Source organism: Diabrotica virgifera, chromosome 5, assembly GCF_917563875.1.
Source record: "Diabrotica virgifera virgifera chromosome 5, PGI_DIABVI_V3a".
NCBI classification, from domain to species: Eukaryota; Metazoa; Arthropoda; class Insecta; order Coleoptera; family Chrysomelidae; genus Diabrotica; species Diabrotica virgifera.
The window spans coordinates 107,094,086-107,115,257 of record NC_065447.1 but is presented as its reverse complement, the minus strand read 5'-3'; the positions used below and the strand labels follow the sequence as shown (position 1 = coordinate 107,115,257).

General features: G+C 33.3%; 1 protein-coding gene across 3 annotated transcripts in view; it reads left to right on the top strand.

Annotated features, from left to right (window-relative positions):
- LOC126885081 (serine-protein kinase ATM-like) overlaps positions 1-21,172 on the top strand; it is a 624,001-nt gene that overhangs the window by 178,814 nt on the left and 424,015 nt on the right. For all 3 annotated transcript variants that reach the window (XR_007698275.1, XR_007698276.1, XM_050651504.1), the window contains exon 18: positions 20,348-20,585. Coding sequence is in view for 1 of the 3 variants with exons in the window: in XM_050651504.1 (XP_050507461.1) it covers positions 20,348-20,585 (238 nt within the window). In the remaining 2 variants the exon portion in view is untranslated. The remainder of the gene's footprint in view (positions 1-20,347; positions 20,586-21,172) is intronic.

Below are 21,172 nucleotides of genomic sequence, written 5' to 3'. Positions count from 1 at the left end.
TTCGGGGGCTTGTTTGCCATCAGTGATAGCTCTTTTTGCCAGTTTGTCAGCTGTTTCGTTTCCCGTTATGGAGGAATGCCCTTTGGCCCATATGAAGAATGTATTTATCTGTTTATAATCTAAGGCTCTTAAGGTTGTCAAAATATCCACGATTATTGAGTTATTGTATATGGAGGTAACCGGGTACACCAGAGCTGATAAAACAGATTTCGAATCCGATATTATAGCCAAGTTTGACAAGGATAGCAGTGAATTGTTTGCCCAATCCAAAGCCTTAAATATAGCAAGTGCCTCTGCTGTAAAGATTGTAGAGTTTTTGTTTAGTGTAAACAACAAACTTTCGTTTGTGTTTTCCCTGTACACTGCACATCCTGTTCCAGTAGGGGATTTGGATCCGTCTGTAAAAAATTTATGTACATTACCTAATTTCTCTAATTATATTTGCATAGATATGTTATTAATTGCTGGGTTATCATTATATTCTGGAAAAATAATATTTGGTTGTGTAAGACATATATCGAATTTAGCCGTGAAGAACGGCAAACCAGAATCATCACGTAGTTCGATGTTTGAGACTGTTGCAAATGCATCAGCTAGAAGGGGACAGTTTCTGTTGTGCCAGTATTTATTAGTGTAGCTATATGCAGTTAAGATGCCTAAATTTTTAATAAGGTCGTTGTGTGTAAATCGTTTTTGTTTAACGACGAATTTTTCAGCTAGTAACTGTCGTCGAAGTTGCATGGGGGGTTCGCCACACTCTGCAAGGAGCGCAGCTGTGGGAGTGGATTTAAATGCACCAAGAACAATGCGTAGAGCCTTGAACTGTACCCTATCTATTTGTGAAAGTCTGGAATTAGTGGCTGATCCATACAAGAAACAACCATAATCTAGGATAGATCGAGTGTACGCTCGGTAGAAAATCAAGTTAATGTTAGGGTCAGCGCCCCAATGATATCTGTTAATTGCTCTTAGGATATTAAGACTTTTTTCACTTTTCTTAATGCATCTTGATATGTGATCAGACCAGGTCAGTTTGCAATCAAATGTGATACCCAAATATGTGTATGTTTTGCAAACAGGTATAGTGTGATTTTGAATTGTAAGGCTATTAAGTTCTGGCAATTGGTGTCTGGTAAAAAATACAATAGCAGATTTATGAGGTGATATTTCAAATCCCTGTTCAGGAAAGTATTTAAAGCAGCAATGCACTATATACTTAAGATTACTAACACATTGAGAGTAGTTTTTATGAGTAGTGTATATAGAAAAATCGTCAGCATATTGTAAAATTCTTGCGTTCATACCAAGGTTGTGAACATCGAGGGTATAGATATTAACTAGAAGCGGGCTCAACACCGACCCCTGTGGCAGACCAGAGTTAACCTCTCTAGGACCTAGAGTATTTGTATTGCATTTTATAAAGATCTGTCGTCTGAGGAACATATTAATAAGAACAAATGCAAATTGTGGTGGTATATGGATGTATGTTAACTTTTCATATAAACAATCCAACAGCACGCTTTCATAAGCACTAGAGATATCTAAAAATAAGGCAGCTGAATAATGGTTTTCTGAAAAAGCCAACTGAATTTCCGTTGCAAGATTGGCTGCACAGTCGAGAGTACCTTTACCTCGCCGAAAACCAAACTGGGATTGGGGGAGGATGTTATTATTTTCTAACCACCATTCTAATCTGAGTTTGATAATTCTTTCCAAAGTTTTTAATACACAAGACATTAGAGAAATGGGTCGCAGAGCTTTGTTGTCACTGACCTTAGGAATAGGAATAATTAGACACTGTTTTAGTGAGGGGTAATCCGTATCTCCTGAAAGTATATTGTTATATATTTTGCAAAGAAAGTGTTTCGCCGAGTCAGGGAGCTTTTTAATCATCATGTAATTGATGCCATCTAAGCCTGGAGCGGTAAGTTTTGACGATTTGATATTAAGTTCTAACTCTCTTAGGGCCGGTTGTTCGAAAGCTAATCAACAATGATCATTATCAAATATTTAATTACTGTCCCCAACTGTCAATGTCAACTTTGTTTGGGTTGCTGAAAACATAATATAAAATTACTTAATCAATTATGTTAATAATTGTTATGTTAATTGAGTAACTAATCTCATAATTTTAATCAATTATGTTTTCAGCAACCCAATAAAAGTTGACATTGACAGTTTTGGTGACAGTAATTAAATATTTGATAGTGATCATTGTTGATTAGCGTTCGAACAACCGGCCCTTAGTGTAATTGGGGCTAGAAGAGAATGATGATGATTACTGGTGGGTGTGTAGTGAATGTAAGGACTAAGAAAACTTGGAGGTAATTTATGAAAAAGTATTTCCGCCTCATCTTCTTCACATGGTTGGATATCATTTTTCTTCTTTTGAAATCTATTAATCCGGCGCTAAATTTGGGAGGGATTTGAATTCCTATTAAGTTGAGTACAATAGTTTGCCCAAGCCTGTTTGGCTTTCAATTTGAAGGTTCTTTTGCAGAGCGCATCTATTTTTTTTACATTGATATAATTTGAAGTTATCATATTGCGCGTGTACGTTTTGTAAGCTTCCTTCCTTTGGGTAACTAACTGTTGACATTCCTCATCCCACCAAGGGGGATGAGGAGCCTTTTTAGGAGAAAAGGGGTAAGTTTTTTTAAGAGCTGAATTCGCCGAGGATGTCATTGAATTGGTGATAAAGTTAATCATTTCGTTAGTATTGTTGAAAAGCGGAATCTCGGAGAAATCTTTATCAATTTTTGTTTGAAACAATGCCCAATCAGCTTCTCGCATAGACCATTTATGAATGGGGGTAATATTAATATTATCAATTCTGAGTTGTTGTAACACAAATGTGATAGCATAATGGTCAGAGCCATACGTATCTGCTTTAACAGACCAAGAGAATTGTGAGCTAAAGTTGGACGAAATGAGGGTAAGATCAACACATGATGGAGGAGAGCCAGGGGCAGATACTCTGCTAGGAGATCCGTCATTTGCAATGATAAAGTTGTCGAAGTATTCTAAAGCTTCCATGAGTATGTTACCGCTATGATCATTGTTTATAGAGCCCCAGGCTCCATGATGGGCGTTAAAGTCGCCACCAATAATAAAATTATGCGGAATTTGTTGAAAAAGAGAAACATAGTCGTTCACTGTGACTGCAATGCTACCTGGACGATAAATACTAACCACAGATAATTTGGTACCATTGACATCAATATCAATGCCACAAACTTCAATATTTTTATTAAATGTTTGGTTGAATACTATATTATTGTATTTAATATTATTAGAGATAATTATGCTAACACCTCCACCTCGTTTATTACGTCTATCTTTTCTAATAATATTAAATCCCTGTAAGGACATTTCATACTTAGGTTTGTACCAAGTTTCCGAAATAAGAGCTATATCAAAGTGTTCTTCTGTAAAAAGTTGCGTAATAGAGTTTTTATTAGAGTACGCTGATCTAGCGTTCCACTGGACAATTTTTAAACCGGCCATTTCAGGTAAAGAAATGTTTAATCACGCTGTTAATTATATTTTCTACATCTTGTATAGAGGGAACTGAACTATTAATCGCAGGGTTTCGAGCAGGAATGTCTGAAAAGAAATTATTGATTGAATCCTTCAAAGTAGTAGCGAATTCATTTTTAAGATGTTCATCGTTATTTTTAGATACATTTTTATTATAGTTTCCGAACTGGAATACGGGGCTAGCACAAAAGCTAAATTCGCTTGGAGCGGTAATAAGCGTAGGAGACGATGGGTGTATTTTTCGTTTTTTTCTAGTAGAAGCTGCAGTATTTGAAATATTTGCAATGGAAGGCAAATGTTTTGATGAGCTTTGAGCAATATTGGAATAGGTATTTGGCCTGGAAACTAATGAAGGGAATTCAGTAGTGGATGGCAGTAACGGAGCAAATCTGTTTTTTTGAACAATACTAGTGTAGGCAGGATTGTCAATAACTTTTTCGGCCTCTTTGAAAGAAATATTAAGGTGTGCCATTGCTTCCTTAGTTCGTTTTTGTTTTTTATACTCTGAACAATCTCGATTTGTCGAGTTGTGTGAATTAGAGTTACAAAAAATGCAGAAGTTATCACATTGAGTGCATTCGTTATCATTTTCTTTGCCGCAGTTTCGGCATTTCTTTTTTCCTTTACATTGAGATGCAGAGTGACCGTAACGAAGACAATTGTAACATTGCATAACAGGATGAACGTACGTGTCTACAGGACATCTCACTTTATTTATATAAATAAATTGGGGAATTTTGTTCCCTGCAAATGTGACAATTATCATTTGACGGGGGATTTTTTCAATCACTCCGTCTTTTATTACTTTTCGAAACATTCTTTGAACCTTACGAACAGAACACTCTGATTTTATAACTTTAACAAGATCATTTTCAGTCAGATATGTATCGACCGATCTCACAATACCTTTTTTTTTTTCAGTTAAATGTGAAGGGATATAAGCTATCAGTTTATTGTCTTTGAATACCGAATTTTCCACTAATTTGTTCGCAACTAACCCTGAATTAACTTCAATTTTAAGTCTGTTACGACCCACGCTACTAATTTCTAAGATCGATTTTTCGTATTCCGAAAGTGCTAACAGTTTTTCACCAAGTCTCATTGGATGCAATCTTCCCACATTCAAAACTTCGTGTTCCACAAAAATTAAGTACGGACCTGTATCTCTTGATGTAAATCGATTATTAATGGAAATATCGCGTTTGAAAGACTGGTTTGGCTGGTCTAAATTACTTGCTGTTGTTGTTAATGAGCTTTTATTGTTATCATTATCTGCTGGAAAAACTTGATTTTTGTCCCCTGTTGCAATATTATTCTTATCGGCTTCTGTAAATCCACGAAAACCAACTTGATTAATATTTACATTTGAATCGTCGAGTTCCATGCCATCCAGAACCCTGATATCCTCGATTCTTATATTTGAAGATCGCGGCGGCTTCCCGCCGCCAGGTGAAGTTCCCGACATCCGTCCCAGACAGAAGTCGGATTTTTAAGTATAATTCCCCAGGACAAATTAAGTAATGAATCGACTTACTTGTAGAAATCCAAAAAACTTAACCAAATAAATGAGTAAAAGGTAAACAAACTGTGTATTTTTTGCGGCAATTAGTGAATCGACTTTTAAATCAAACACGTCTAATCACTAAGAGACTTGATAGACGACTGACCTATAATTTAATCGAAGATTTAATAAAATGTAATGTTTTTCCACCTTTCAATGTATCCCATCTATTGTCTCTGAATAGCAAAAATATTTGTTTAATGAAATTTATCTGGGAAACTAAAATTAAGCTCTAAACTTTTAATCCTGATAATTTGATATATTATGTACATATGAAAAAAGAAGAAGAAGATGATGTATAATGGAAAGATGTGGTGAGCAACTTGGACAGTCCATAGCGGCCAGCTGCAGCTTTTGAACTGAGTAGAGAGCTGTGGAAGAGTTTGCTATGGAACTCTAAGGACCTCATTGCCTTTTTTATGTATGAATAGAAAACAAAAAGTTGTGACTGGCTAATTGACACCCAAGTCTATGCCATAAAACAAAAAAAAATTAATATATAAAAAAACTTTGAAAAACTCCTGATACAAGAATAAAAAACCGCTAAACGCCGTAAGAATGAGTGGCGCATACAATATGCCAGCTACAAAAGAGCTGATATTAGAGCCTCAAAATGTAAACTGTATCAAAGATACTCTTTTGTGGCGCGTTTTACTTCAAATTTAGCAAATATTATGGAAAAAATCTTTCAAAATAAAACTAAAATTTTATTTTCCATCAAAATGAAAATACATTTTCGCGCCACGTAATACTCATATCAGCTCTTTTGTAGCTGAAATATTGTATGTGCCACTCATTTTTACGGCGTTCGGCGGTTTTTTATTCTTGTCACGGTTTACGTCAAGTTTTTTTGTAACGTATTTTTTATAGCAAAATTATTTTTCATTTTGTTTTTGCAAATAAATATTACCCGACTTGTTTTACGGTAAATATCGATCCTAACGTCTACATTTTTTATTAATATTATATTAATTTATGCCAATATGTGCCTAATAAACCCCATAAAATTATTTGTCCCATTCGATTCGTAGGGATTCTCCTACAGATTTGAAATTTACAGTCGAGCTGATCATAACGTCATCCTACCAGGAAATCGTGATCTTGGTGCAGCGTCAAATATAGGAATTCCTTTGTCACAGACTGTACCTGACTTCCAAAATTGCATTATCTACTTCGATATCTTTTACACTTCGTTGCCATTGCTAGTATGCTAGTGTATCTTCGCGCACTTTGTCACTGTTTCGCGAGCAAATAGCTGCGGGCCTATGCAAATACGCACCAGCTCGTGCTGTGGGAGGACCCCCCAAATCCAAAATGTTTTCGACTGGACCAAACTCGCTCCGTTCACCAGATGATGTGCTATATGACGGTATAGATCATGATCCAGGTATGCATAGCAATACTGGAAAGAGAAGATATAAATATTGTAAGAAGTCTGATACTCGGTGTATTGCTTGAAGTGCTATCTCAATTTATGTATTATACCAGGAAAATACTGCTTCCACGACTTTCATCATAAACAGTTAACCTTTTTTATATGTGCATTATCTACTTCGATAACTTTTACACTTGAGTCCATGATTCTTGACCCGTGCGTCATCATGTAAAGCTTACGAAATTAGTCGGAAATGTATCACACGCAACGCCAAGTGACAGAAAGTGGCTATTACTACGATCACGTATATAAAATTGGACGTTATAAAATAAATAGAATTTAAAATTTTGGTGCAGAATTACGGCTACATTTGAAGTAGCTTAATAAATTCTTCTAACATCATTAGTGATAATATCAAGCAATACATGAGGGATTAGGCTTTGGAACTACAAATGAAGCTGGAGATAATATGCTTGAATTAGCAACAGCACTAGATATGGCGATTGTTAACACATTCTTTAAAAAGAGAAACTCAACTTATTACGTACAAAAGTGGACAACATCAATCCCAAATAGACTATTTCATGATAAGGAAAGAAGACATACGTGAATGCAAGGACTGCAAGGTAATAGTGAGACAGAGAGCCAACAACATAAGCTGCTTGTTCTGGACATCGAAGTAAAAAAGTGAAACTAAACCAAAATATCGGAGAGGACCACAAAAAATCAAGTGGTGGATGCTAAAAGATGAGAAAGAAGGTCTATTCAGGTAAAGAATAGTAGAAAAAATATGTTGGAACATGAAAGGAATCCCTACTACAATTTGGAGAAAAATGGCCAGTAGAATTAGAGAAACTGCTATTGAAATACTGGGGAAAACGTCAGGAAAAAAGTTTGAGGATAAAGAGACTTGGTGGTGGTCAAACGAAGTTCAAGGAAAAATAAAAGAGATGGGAAAATTATATAAAAAGTGGCAAGAAACCAGATCCAACACAGATCTTCAAAACTATAGGGTCGCGAAAAAGAAGCGAAAGTAGCAGTAGCAAAAGCTAAAGCAGAAGCGTATTCAAACCTATACGATCAACTTGATACCAGGGAAGGCGAAACGAAGATATATACAATAGCCAAACAGAGAGCAAAGAAAGCAAAAGATTTTAATCAGATTAGATGTATCCGAGATGAAAATAATAAAATACTAGTTCACGAAAGGGATGTCAAAAAGAGATGGAGAAAGTACTTTAACAGCTTATTAAATGAAGAATTTGACAGACAGCCTGTGGAGTCAACGGAGACAGTACGGCTGTCCCATGACAAAACACAGTAATTGCATTTTTACAACAATGGAGAAAATTCAATTTTTCTAAAATGTATAAGCCGTAAGAAATTATTGAATAAATTCAAACAAAAATTTGACGGTGTGTTAGACAACCCTTATTCGCATTTTTTAAAATATTATTGAAGGGAATAATCCGCCATAGAAGTAGAGATCGCCGGTGAAAACTAAATTTGCATAGAATTTAAAAAAAAATTAATATCCATTTTTCCATTACAAAACACAGTAACTGTAATAAAATAAATTAAAACTATATGATATAAAAATATTTATTATAATAAAATGTAGAATTTAAATATGTACAAACATACCTAATGAAAAAACTGTGATAAAAATGAGGAACTAACAAAACAGACAAAATAAACAATCTGTACTTAAAAAAAAACAAATAATATTACTCAAATGACAAACGGAAAGAACTATATAGACAAATACATCGGTTTGGTAACAGCAGAAAACTAAACTATAGAAACAAAATAAGCAAACGTACCGATATATTCTATTTAAATAGTGGAATCTATGACATCCATTTGTTCATGACCCACCAAGTGTAAAGATGTTTCTGAGTCTGGTAGGCTTTGCCAAAATAACTGTCTGTTTTCCACCAATAATGGTACTAGGTTTTCCAAAATAAGTACCTTTTTGTCGCATGAGATTCCAATATTTAACGTATTGGGCGTAAACGTGTTTGGTCAGTGTTTTTTTTTTGTAAAAAATCTAATTCCTTATAATTGTCCTCAAAATTTGTTTTATATTTTATAAAATTACTTCCTCGTGAAAAAAGAACTTCTACCAAATTTTGTAATAGAAGACCCTTTAAAGGATCCTTTATTTTCTTAGTTTTGTTGTCCTTTTCTTATTTTGCCACAAGTAAAACTCTTTTAGTTCAAGTACCTCTACATTTTTCCTAGAGTTATTTGCAAGTTTAGTCAGTTCCTGAAAATCATAGATATTTCTGTTCCTTAGTATTTTTTGTTCGATATTGCTATAAATTCATCAGCAGACATGTGCGTATGGCCCTTTGTAAGATATCTTACAACGTTACATGGTTACAGAGTAAAAGGGGTTGGAATTTCTGTATAAATCGAAGACGATATCTCAAATCGAAACACAGTAACTACAAAAACCATTACAAAACCCAGCAACTATTTAGCAATTACTTGGTTTTGATATGGGTTTTGTTAGTTACTGTGTTTTGCACTGGGAGAAGCCTCGATAGACTGTCAGTTACTGTGTTTGGCATATGCCGTATCTTCCATATTTATGGTCCGATGTCAGTTTTAAAACTATCAGAAGGTAGAGCAAAACCCAGCAACTTCATATTTATAAAAAACTCGATTTTGACAAAAATGACGGTTACTGTGTTTTGCAATGGGACAGCCGAGTAGCAGCAATGGTCACCAAAATAACAAACGAGGAAGTGGCTCAAGCGCTTCAAAAAATAAACAAAGGAAAAGCGGTAGGACCAGATGATATTCCTGGGAAGTATGGAAAGCATTGGGAGACACAGGAACAAGGTGGCTAGCAGGTTTATTTAATATAATTATGGAAGTTGGACAAATACCAGACGAATGGAGTAGCAGTATACTAGTACCTGTCTACAAAAACAAGGGAGATATACAGCAGTGTACAAACTACAGGGCTATAAAACTGCTTAGCCACGCCATGAAAATATGGGAGAGAGTAATTGATTGACGGATACGTGAAGAGACCGACATATCCGAGAATCAATTTGGCTTTATGCAGGGCAGATCAACAACAGACGAAAGTAGGATTGCACCAAGGCTCGGTACTTAGTCCGTATTTATCAACGAAAACTTTTCGTTTATAAATTTGCAAAAGTCTGTGTGTTATTGCGTTGCCGCTCCTGCAATACTTAGAACAGGTGTATCGATGGATTCTTATGTAGTTTTGCCTTCTGAATCCAAATCTGAAAACGGCATTTCGATATCTCTAACCGTCTTCGAGATAATCGACCTCAAAGTCTAAAATGTGACGTCACGATCTGGTTATTTCCTACCGACCGACGCACTAAACGTCAGCTCAAACGGTTGATTAGGAAGTAGGTTACGTTTTTAAATTTCGATTTGTTAAACAAAGCATAGGTTATTTACATTTGAGTTTGACACTTCGTGAATGTCAAACTAAATTTTAAATTAAGTATTAATAAAATATCAATGCCATTTGATAGTAAATTTAATTATTATATAAAATAAATAAGATGTTCAAAAATACAATTTGAGTATAATATTTTAAAAGCAATAATTTATTAACAGCTCTAAAAAGGTTTATACCAGTATACGCCCTCCCCTTTATGATAAATGGACTGTTCCATTTGCCATGAAATTAAAATATACCTAGTCGGTTCGCTAAACTCGACACAACTGGTCAGTGATTTTAGTAGGTAATTTTTTTGTTTTTTGAGAATTTTGCCGAAATTGGCAAAATTACTAATTATTTAGTAATTATTAACTACTTAGAAATTATTTTTTTGTCGAATTGGCAAAATTATTGACTAAAATCACTAGCTAGTTGTGTCTCAGCTTAGCGAACCAACAGTAGATGAAATAATATTGTTTGGTATAAAAAATTATGGTCTGATATGTGCAATTACATACTTCTAATGGAAAAAAATATTTGAAGATTTATCTCAAATTATGGATACCAACAACATTTTCATTTATAACTCTTTTATTTTTAATTTGACGAAGAAAAGTTATTCTTCATAAAAAGCTCTTCATGTTCTAAGATTTATGATGCAACCATCATATATAAAATTTTATTAATTTTATACGAGGTATATAAAAAGTATGAAATTCGATCAAGAGTAAACTACGGTTATAGTTCATAACATTTAAATTATAATGATATAATTGCACATTAAAACATAATTATTAATTCTAACCTAGTTTTCATAATAGCAATTTTCCATATTATGAATTAAAATACGTAAATATACAAAGTTTTCGTTATGATAATGCTCGCATTTTCAAGTTGTTCTCATTAGTTTTGGACCAGATAACAGCGAAACGACAGGGTAGCATTCCATGGTGCTTAATGTATGCTGATGATGTGGTGTTAGTAGGAAGTAGTGAAAGAGACTTAGAACAAAAACTGAAACAGTGGACACGAGCTCTGGAGGAAAAGGTTTAAAACTTAGTAGGACAAAGACAGAGTATTTGGAATGTTCATTTAAAGATGGAGTTACTACAAATAAAATGGTATCTTTGGATGGTGAACTGATTGTAAAAAGCAATAGTTTTAAGTACTTGGGATCGGTATTACAGAGTAATGGAGAAATAGATGGAGATGCATGCAGTAGAATTAGGGCTGGATGGATGAAGTGGAAGAAAGCAAGCGGTGTGTTGTGTGACAGAAAAGTTCCAATGAAGCTGAAAGGAAAATTCTATAAAACAGCCATAAGACCGGCTATGATGTACGGAACTGAATGTTGGGCAGTGAAAAAGAAAGAGAAACAACGAATGCATGTGGCGGAGATGAGAATGCTTAGATGGCTGAGTGGAGTGACAAGAAAGGATCAAATTAAAAATGAGTATATTAGGGGAAGTCTAGGTGTGGCACCAATTGATGCCAAAATGAGAGAGCATAGGTTGAGATGGTTTGGTCATGTTCAACGTCGAGACGATAATCATCCAATACGAAGAGTAGTTGAAGTGCAGATTCCTGGAAGGAGTAGGAGAGGAAGCCCAAAGACGGCGGGTGTAATTTCCTCACCAAAATAATCTTTATACCTGCGTTTGGAAGGGTATGCCATAATCCCACAGGTATTTTCCTCACCAAAATCGAAGTGATTATTTCAGGTAGATTTTACAAAAAAGCATTCAAGGGAATTATTTATCTACCTGCTCTAAGATTACAGTAGGTACCTATAATAATTAATGAGTTAATAATTATGGTATTTTATTTTTAGTCACAATTACAATTTTGGCATATTTAATATGCAATGGCATATTTAATATAAAGTAATCGCGATAGACCTTTACTGCTATTTGAAAATTTTATTTTTTATTAAGTGAAAGTTTTATAAAATGAAAGTTTTAAAAAGTGAAGAAGTGTACTGGAGGTGTAATAAAACAATTTGTAGTGCGAAATTGTTTACTATTGGTGCAAATTTTACAATTTCTAGAAGTAGCCGACAACATAATCATGAACCAGATCGTCAGAAGATAGATCGAAAAATTGTTTCTAACTCTTGCAAGCGTAAAGCCGAAAAGAATATCAGTGAAAAACCAGCAAAAATTATACGCCAAGAGCTTGCAACCAATTTACCGGAAACAATTACTACAACTGATGTCAGTTATATACGAAAAAATATATATAATTATCGACGGAAAATGATGCCTGGTCGACTTCCTTGCAATATTGATGAGGTTCAAGAGTTTGTGAAGAAGTGTGCTCCAAAAACAACCAAGGGAGAAAATTTTCTTTTTATAAACTGTGTCGAAAGTAAGATAATTGTATTTAGTTGTGAATCAAATATAAGACTTTTACCCACATTGAATTTTGTATATATGGATGGCACATTTTCTTACTGTACCAAATATTATTTGCAATTATTCACTATTTATGGGCTAATTAATGGGCACTATATTCTTTTATTATACTGTTTACTGCCAAACAAAAAAACAGAAACTTACAAAAATCTGTTTTACTTATTAAAATCAGAAATTTTTAAAGCTTTTAAAATTGAGTTTAATCCTAATAAAATTTTTGTAGATTTTGAAAAGGCTATACATAATGCAATTAGCCAAATATGGCCGAACGCTGACATACATGGTTGTAGATTTCACCTACACCAAGCTTGGTATAGAAAAATTCAGTCTCTTGGTTTAACATCAGAGTATACAAATGATTCTGAAGTAGGCAAGTGGCTCAAACTTACTTTTGGCCTTACATATATAAAACCAGAAGACGTATCAGATTGTTTTGTGTTTGATTTAATGTCATGCAAACCAGAAAATGATATTTTAGATAGATATGTTGATTATTTAGTTGAAACATATATAGACGAAAATGCCATATTCTCCCCATATTTATGGGCAGAGGCAAATTCTTCTGTTATTCGTACCACGAATGCTTGCGAATCTTTTCGTTCGCATTTTAATTCATCTTTTTATAATACGCATCCATCCATATACATTTTCTTAGAAAAAATTAAAGAATTTCAGGTAGATACGTATGTTAAAATTCAAAGTTTGCATATTGCAAAACCAATCAAAGATAAAAAAGTTAAACTAAAATTGAAAAATGTAGAAAATTTATTAATAAGATATCAGTCAAATCTAATGACTAGACTGGATTTTGTAAAGTGTGTTTCTTATTATAGTAAATATTAAATAATAATTTATAGGGGAGTCAATATACAGTATGTCCCTGTAGGTTGGAATCATATAAAACTTATTTATTATTAATTTTACGAAAAAAAGTTATTTTTCATAAAAAGTTCTGCATGGTCTAAAACCTAAGATTCAACCATCAGATATTTTCTTAATAACAATTTTCGATATTTTCAAATACTAAGGTACTTTACCCTTGAGCGAAATTCATATTTTCAAATACAAAGGTATATTTGATATTTGATGCATTTTAGATTCTATATTCTATACGATGCAGAGCATTTTATCAAGAATAACTTTTTTTCGTAAAATTTATAATAAAGAAGTTTTCCATAGGTTCCAATTTGCGCAGACATACTGTATAAGAGCGCAAAAAAAGTTTTTTGAACATTTAATATTGTTTAAGCTTGTTATTAAATGTATTTTAGGTAAGTAAGTTGTACAGAAAAAATTTTGATGACTTTGTGTAAACATTTTTTTAACTGATAATTTTCTTAATTTTCTCAAAAAGAAGTTGTTTATTACATTTTTGAAGTAAAATAATTTAGTGCACTTTAAAACACCTATAAAATTGTAATAAATCCGTTTAAACTTGAGTACGGAGCACACTAGTTAGCTCGCGAGTTCGAAAATCCCTTTTAATATAATACAGTTTAAAAATAATAGTTTTCGATCCGAAAACTGTATTCATACTGGTTCGCTTCAATGGTTAAGCAGGCTTTCACAGGCAATGGTTGTACGCTCAAGTAATGAACTGTTTTCCTTGTTCACTAAGTAATCAGCAAATCTAACTAAAGTATATAGCAAAACATTCACGTACGTTTAATGGATCTAGGAAAATCCAAATTTTTGAATTTTTCTACACCATGATTGTCCGAGATGAAATCTACATCATTTTATTTTCGCAGAGAGAAACACTTCACTTACAGCTGCATGGATCTCTTTTTCGAAATCGGAATACACACTCTTGGGATTAAAAAGGTTTAATTTTTGACACAATTTAAGGCAATCACATATGAATTTGCTAACTTATTTGAAAGCAAAAGAATAATGGCATAAAGTGTCCATTATTGAGTCCATGAATTGTAAATAGTTAAGTAAAAAATTTTGTGCAGTATTTAAAAGTTCCATCAACCTAAATAATTGCTTCTAATTTACTTAAAAACGTTAATTTGATTTTTTTTTGAGTAAAACATCGTTTAGTAAGATATTTAATAAGTAAGTTGTTTAGTAAGATTTTAGAGTCCTATAGGTAAAATTGTATTAGTTATACATTTTTAAACCATTTTTGATTATAATTCATGTACGTCTCACTTTCCGCCCACACCGTACGTTTGCCGATATTTTTTCTGTTTATTTCATCTTAAGATAGCTTTAATATTCTTCTTTCGTTTCCAATTTGTAAAATTTTGTTTGATCAATTGGTTAAGAAATTATAATAAATTAAAAAAAACCAATAGAATCCTTTATAAAAGGTATTTTGTAAGCACACATCATCAGTGCTTATCTAAAATGATTGGTCAACCAATCGAAAACTAGTTCTGTGATGTAGCCCTTTTTAGGGATTTTTAAATATATACCTTTTATAAAGGATTTTATTCGTTTTTTGTATTATATGGTATACAGCCTACAGGAAAGCTTTTTTCCTTGTGGATTTTTATAATAAATTAATTCAAACGCGCGCAGCGTTGAACGCTTCTATAAAGTGCGCCAATGTTTGTGAGAAGGGTGACTTGAGCGTTCTAAATAAAAAAATTATAGAAGCTGTAGATTTAATATTAGACAAATCTTTGTATTCGGTTCTTTACGTAGAATTTTTAAGTCAGTTTTTTTCTAAAATTTATAATTTTCGTCGGCATTTAAAAAACAATTAATTTTGCAGTTCATTTGTTTAATAAAAAGTGAAGCACCCACTTTTGGAGTACCTACTACTTTTTGATATGTTGTTTATTTAACATTTCTTAATGAAATTATAAAAAGTTCTATCTTATTTGATTTTTTCCATAAGCAAAAACTCCATTGACTCCTCTATTATACGTTTTGCCTATTATATTATAAATTATTATTATAATGTAAGGAAATTAACGACTTTATATTCGGATTTCGGATTCTTTCATAATAATTATTCTTAAATTACATCTACCTTTTTATTTTATTACCTGAGTGAGTTGGTGAGGAAAATACCTGCCGGATTAATATGAACCTTTAAATTTGGTGAGGAAAATACCTGTCGGATTATATGTTTTTAATGGTTGGTGAGGAATTTACCTCCGCCCACCAAAGAAGACGTGGGGGGAGACGATTAGGCAGGACATGTTGGTAAAGAGGATTAATATTGATATGACCCAGGATAGAATTGTGTGGAGAAATGCAATTAGGGAAGCCGACCCCGCATAGGGATAAGGCAAAGAGAATGATGATGATGAGTGATATTAAAATTTAATATTTGTTATAATATAAATATTTGAAAATAAAATATTTTCTTTTTGTAATTTATTTCACTTTTACGGAAATTTAAACAAAACCCCTTAAGAACGTAAATGAGGTTAATTTTGTATGTAAATTAATACCAAAAGAAAATACCATAAAATTTCAAACTCTAGTATAAAACTAGAGTTGTGAAAACAGCTGTTGGTTTAATATAAACAACTTCTAAATGCAAAAGCAGGACAAAAAAGACCAAAATATCCAACAAACTGACAGTGACACGTAAACAAACCCAGAAACGTCAAAAATTATACTTAAAGTCTGGAAACGTCACCAAGCGTCTTTTTTGTACCTATCTCTTTTCGATGTACGGACTCTAGAGCGCTTATAAAAATAACATATGTCTTTACTTAATATAGTTGTTCCATTTTATCTTTGCCCATGCCTCACGATTCATTTTCAAACAAATTAAGTCAAAACATAAAGTGAAACGTACGTCGATGTGTATATGTCGTATGTGTATATGTCGTAGGCAAGTATGAAATCAGGCATTCTTGCAAAAGCTTAGTCATTTTCATAATGACTAGGCAGTTTATATGTTTTCATTTTTACGAAATGACTTCACACACTTTAAGGCATTTGCAAAACTGTCGGAAAGGATAATTTAATTTTGAAACAGTGTTGCAATTTAGGCACAGATCATATATAAGTTTAGGTTATGTTGTTTATTTTTGTTATTGTTTTATAATTTTATTTTATTATTTATGCAAATTAGTGAAATGAACTCGTCGTTCCAGTAAATTCCTTAATTAATTAAGTTAATATTTTTATAATAATATTTGTTCCTTATTATAAAATAAAGGTTTAGAGTCACTGGGTGTAATAATTTCATAGCATTAATTATTTAAATTTAATAAATTTTTTAAACACAATCTAAATTGCAACAATGTTTCCAAATAAAATTACCGTTTGACAAAATTATATTCTAAAAACGTTCACGTTGCCGGTGGTTTTGCAAATGCCTAAAAGTGTGAAGTCATTTTGTAAAAATGAAAACGTTAAACAAACTGCCTAGTCATTGCGAAAATGACTAGGCTTTTGCAAGAATGCCTGCATTTCATACTTGCCTACGACATATATACATTGTGTATACTGCTTACTATATACTATAGACTTCGACGTACGTTTCACTTTATGTTTTGATTTAATTTGTTTGAAAATGAATCATGACGCATGGGCAAAGATAAAATGGAACAACTATAACAGGCAGTATCTGGTTTGTCTTTAGTTTCATGCGTGGAAGACAATGATGCTAGATAAAAAGTATGTGTTTTATCTCGCCAGGTATTAATGACGCACGGGTAAAGAACCCTGGACTCAAGTGTACATTTCGTTGCCATTCCTAGTATGCTAGTGTATCATCGCGCAATTTGTCACTGTTTCGCGAGCAAATAGCTGCGGGCCTATGCAAATACGCACCAGTCCGTGCTGTGGGAAGACCCCCAAATCCATTATGTCTAGGACTGGACCAAACTCGCTCCGTTCACCAGAGGATGTGCTATATGACGGTATATATCATGATCCAGGTATGCACAGCAAAACTGGAAAGATAAGATATAAATACTGTAAGAAGTCTGATACTCAGGTGTATTGCTTGAAGTGCAATCTCAATTTATGTATTACATTAGAAAAAACTGCTTCCACGCAGTGGCGTGCAGTGACATTCTCGGAAGAGGAAGCGATTCAATAAGGGTTTAACAAATATTTTCTTACGAGGGTCGAGATCAAAACATATACCTACTTAATAAGTGTATACCTAATGTATTACCTGTTAACTTATATCGACTAAAAACAAGAACTACAAAAAATTGGGTATAGTGTTAAACCCAGTCTGAGAGACATGCACACGCCTTGAGAATGAGATTCGGGTGATACAAATTCATTGAGGCAAGGAGGATTTACTCTTATAAGCGGGCGTCATTCCATCCCGCCCCAATGCTTCATACTATCCACTTCCCCTCCGATAGCACTCTGATGCGCTGTATGGGCTCTCCATCAGCAAAGTGCTTATTATGTGGGAGTCCTGGATACACGGACTCACAAACGAAATTCTACCCCGATCAATGCAGGTTAGTGACTCTAGTGACTTAGTATATCGTATATCTAGTGACTTATCATCGATCTGTACTGCTTGCTCAGGGTCGAGTCCCTGCTCCAGGCTTGGTTTCTTTAAACTTAAAAAGAAGAGTTCTATTCAAAATTGTTTTTATATTCCGATTTCGAATCACCTTCCATAACACACAACTTTCAACAATATGACACTTATTTACTTATACTTGAGTCCTATTCTCTTATCAACCAATGCAAATTTTTTGTCGATAACATCGTCGTAAAATTTTGGATTTTCTGATAATTGTTTAATAAATGCACTCTTTTTCAATGGATAATAGGGCTAACTTGGAAAGTCTGTCTTCACTTGTAAAATTTATTGTAAAACTTTTGATGCGTTTTAATACTGAAAAACTTCGTTCAACTGATGCACTTGTAGCTGAGATAGTTAGTACCTACTACTTAATTCACACAACTTGCCCACTTCACACAGAGACTGATTTAAACCAGTAGTATTCAAAAAATTCAACCGATTCCTAAGTATTTCTTTGTCACTAATTTCAGGTGTTTTATAAATGACATTTAACTGAGAATGCAAAGCTAGATTATCAAAAAAAATCATAATTTAATCGTAGTGAATTAAATAGATACATACCTGTGTGGGAGATTTTAATGAATTATAATAGACATATTAAAATTACATAATTCTACATATTTTTATTTCTTTAAAATTTTCAAAGTGATAATTCATTTGTTGTAGAATATTATCAAAAATTTCGATGTATAATCGTCGATAGGTCTCTCTTTCGCCGACAATATCAATCATCATGATTTTTCTTTTAGGTTCGAAGCCCATATTTTCAGCTTTATCCCAAATATTTTTAAACAGCTCATTTTTATAATCATCATAAGTCATCAAATTGTCTTATACAAAATGCAGTGTCACTTGACTTCGTCTGTAAAATGTCGTAGGTACTATAAAATATCAGTAAAAGGAAAAATCTCAAAATGTCAAATAAAATATTAGTAAAAATATTAAGCAAAAAATTGAAATCGAGCCATTTGTACCTAAATACCTACCCCTTATAGCAGCAGTAACAGACTCCGCATCTCGTTTTCGAATCGGAAGCGGTCGGACGAGCGCTTCCAGGCGTATCAAAATTCGCGTGAAAGGAACATGACTAGCGAGTGAGGTTATTAAACCCTGACCAATTTTTGAACGGGACAAATGCATAACAAGCAGCGATTTTGAGATGCGCTTCCGTCAGGACCGGACTGAATCGTTGAATTGTGTGCTTATTTGAGACCGTTCGTATGCGATCAAATTTTAATAATGTTTCAATGCCTATTAGTTACATAATAGATTACTTAGATTAGGGAAACATTGTTGATAATTAAATACTAATTAATAATATGTATTTTCTTATATGGAAGTATAGGGAAGCACCGCTTCCCCCGCTTCCATGGACCGCACGCCTCTGCTTCCACGACATTCATCATAGACAGTTTATTTTTTTTTAATGTTGTATTGTTTTGCTTTCTTATTTTTATGTTTTGTTACGTTTTGTTTTTATTTCAACAATAAAAATGATTTCTTTAGTTATTCTATTCAAATAACACCTCTTCTAATTTTTTACACCTAAACCGTTATGACCGTCTAGAGACGTCTTCTTTCTCATCTGGAGGTCAAACTATAATAAATAATATTTAAAAAAAAATGAACTTGAAATTAATTCTAACACTCAATTATCCTAATTAGAAATTATCAGATATTTTAAGCCATTTTTAAAAAATAACGATTAGAGGGTTAATTATATTAGGTTTGTTACACAACGAAAAACCGTCATGTAACGATCACGCTCATGCGCAGTAAACAAAATAATCCTTGGAACTTATTATTTTATAGTAACGTGATCATTACATGACTTTTTCGTTGTGTTGGAACCAACGAACTGTCAACACTGATGGAATCGCCATGAAGTGAATTTAATGGCGCCAGGATGAGATAGAAGATAATCAGGTAAAGTAGGGAAGATAATCGCCATCTTTCGTAAACAAACAAATTGACAGTGCTAGTCAGGTACGTCAGAGTTGCCAGATTGGGGTGTTTTCTCACAATTTTGGGGTAATTTGAAAGCGTATAGGGGAACTTCTCTAAGCAGAAATGGTTTAGGGATTTTTTGGGGTAAAAATTATGGATGATTTTAAGGGGTCATGGGAAATTAAATTTGCGAATGTACACATAGAAATGTGTATTATACTCTCATATAATCGAAGAAGATAGGACCTATGAATTATTTCCAGGGCCCTCTGTTGAGAAGTAGTATAATTTTTGTTTAGTGTTCTCTACATTTGACTACTAATTTATTAAAATGCGGCAAAAATTTAAATTTGGGTGATTTTGAGGGAATTTCAGTTTCTAAATGGGGGATTTATAAAATCACATCTGGCAACTCTGATTGTAGTTGTAGTAAATTTTACCTGACAAATTCTCTGTCTCTCTAGGACCTCTCTCTTGTATGTTGGCGCCAATCTCGCTTCACTGTTTGAATGGGATGGGGCCATTCCATCAGTGTTGACAGTTCGTTGGTTGGGACAAACCATTTGTTTATCCTCGTTTTTGGACATAAAACTTTTTCTTCTAGGTTAGTTTTGAAGCTGCAAGATGTCTAGGTGAAATAGGTCCGATAAATTTACAAACTTTAGTTTTGCAAGCGGAAAATAACCTAGTTCATGTTCGACACTCTCCGTTTGAGATTATATGCGGCACCACCATTAGCTTGTTAATGAAATACCTTATTGAATGTGATATAGAGGTGATACGGAAAGCTAGTAAGATGTTATATGTGGCCTTGAAAACCAAAGAGGGAAAGAAAATTGTAGGTAAGAAAAAAAATTACGAGAAGAAAAATTACGGGATTATTTCATTCATAACGATTCTGACCAGTAGAAACCTACACAAATAAAAATTTCAGCGATTATTTTTTAATGATTTTAATTTCCAATCGTGTAGTAAGAATTTTGATCACGTGTTTAATTCTGTCCAATCCGATTATTATTATGCTGGGAATAATCTACTTACATTATTATACTGGGAATAAATTTTAAGTATTTTGTTTCTGTTTAATTACAACTTCCTAGTTTTGACAACTGTGACATTTAAAATAATGAACCATAATAAACTTTTTATAATGTCAAATTGTCGCGATGACAATACAAATCGGCAATTTTAAGCGCTCGAGTGGAATTCTGAATATTTGCTAAGCTGTTCTGTTCACTTTAACAAGTTTTTTTTTATGTAATTATGTTTATTTACAATCTACATCATTAAAAGAGTATTAGGTTCTATCTAGTCTCCTTGTGGCAGGACCATTATGGAATAATTCCCTTACTAACTCATTTTCATGGTGAATGGTATGCTCATTTTGTGACTCCGTGGCTCGATGGATTTCTTCTCTGATAGAAGGTAT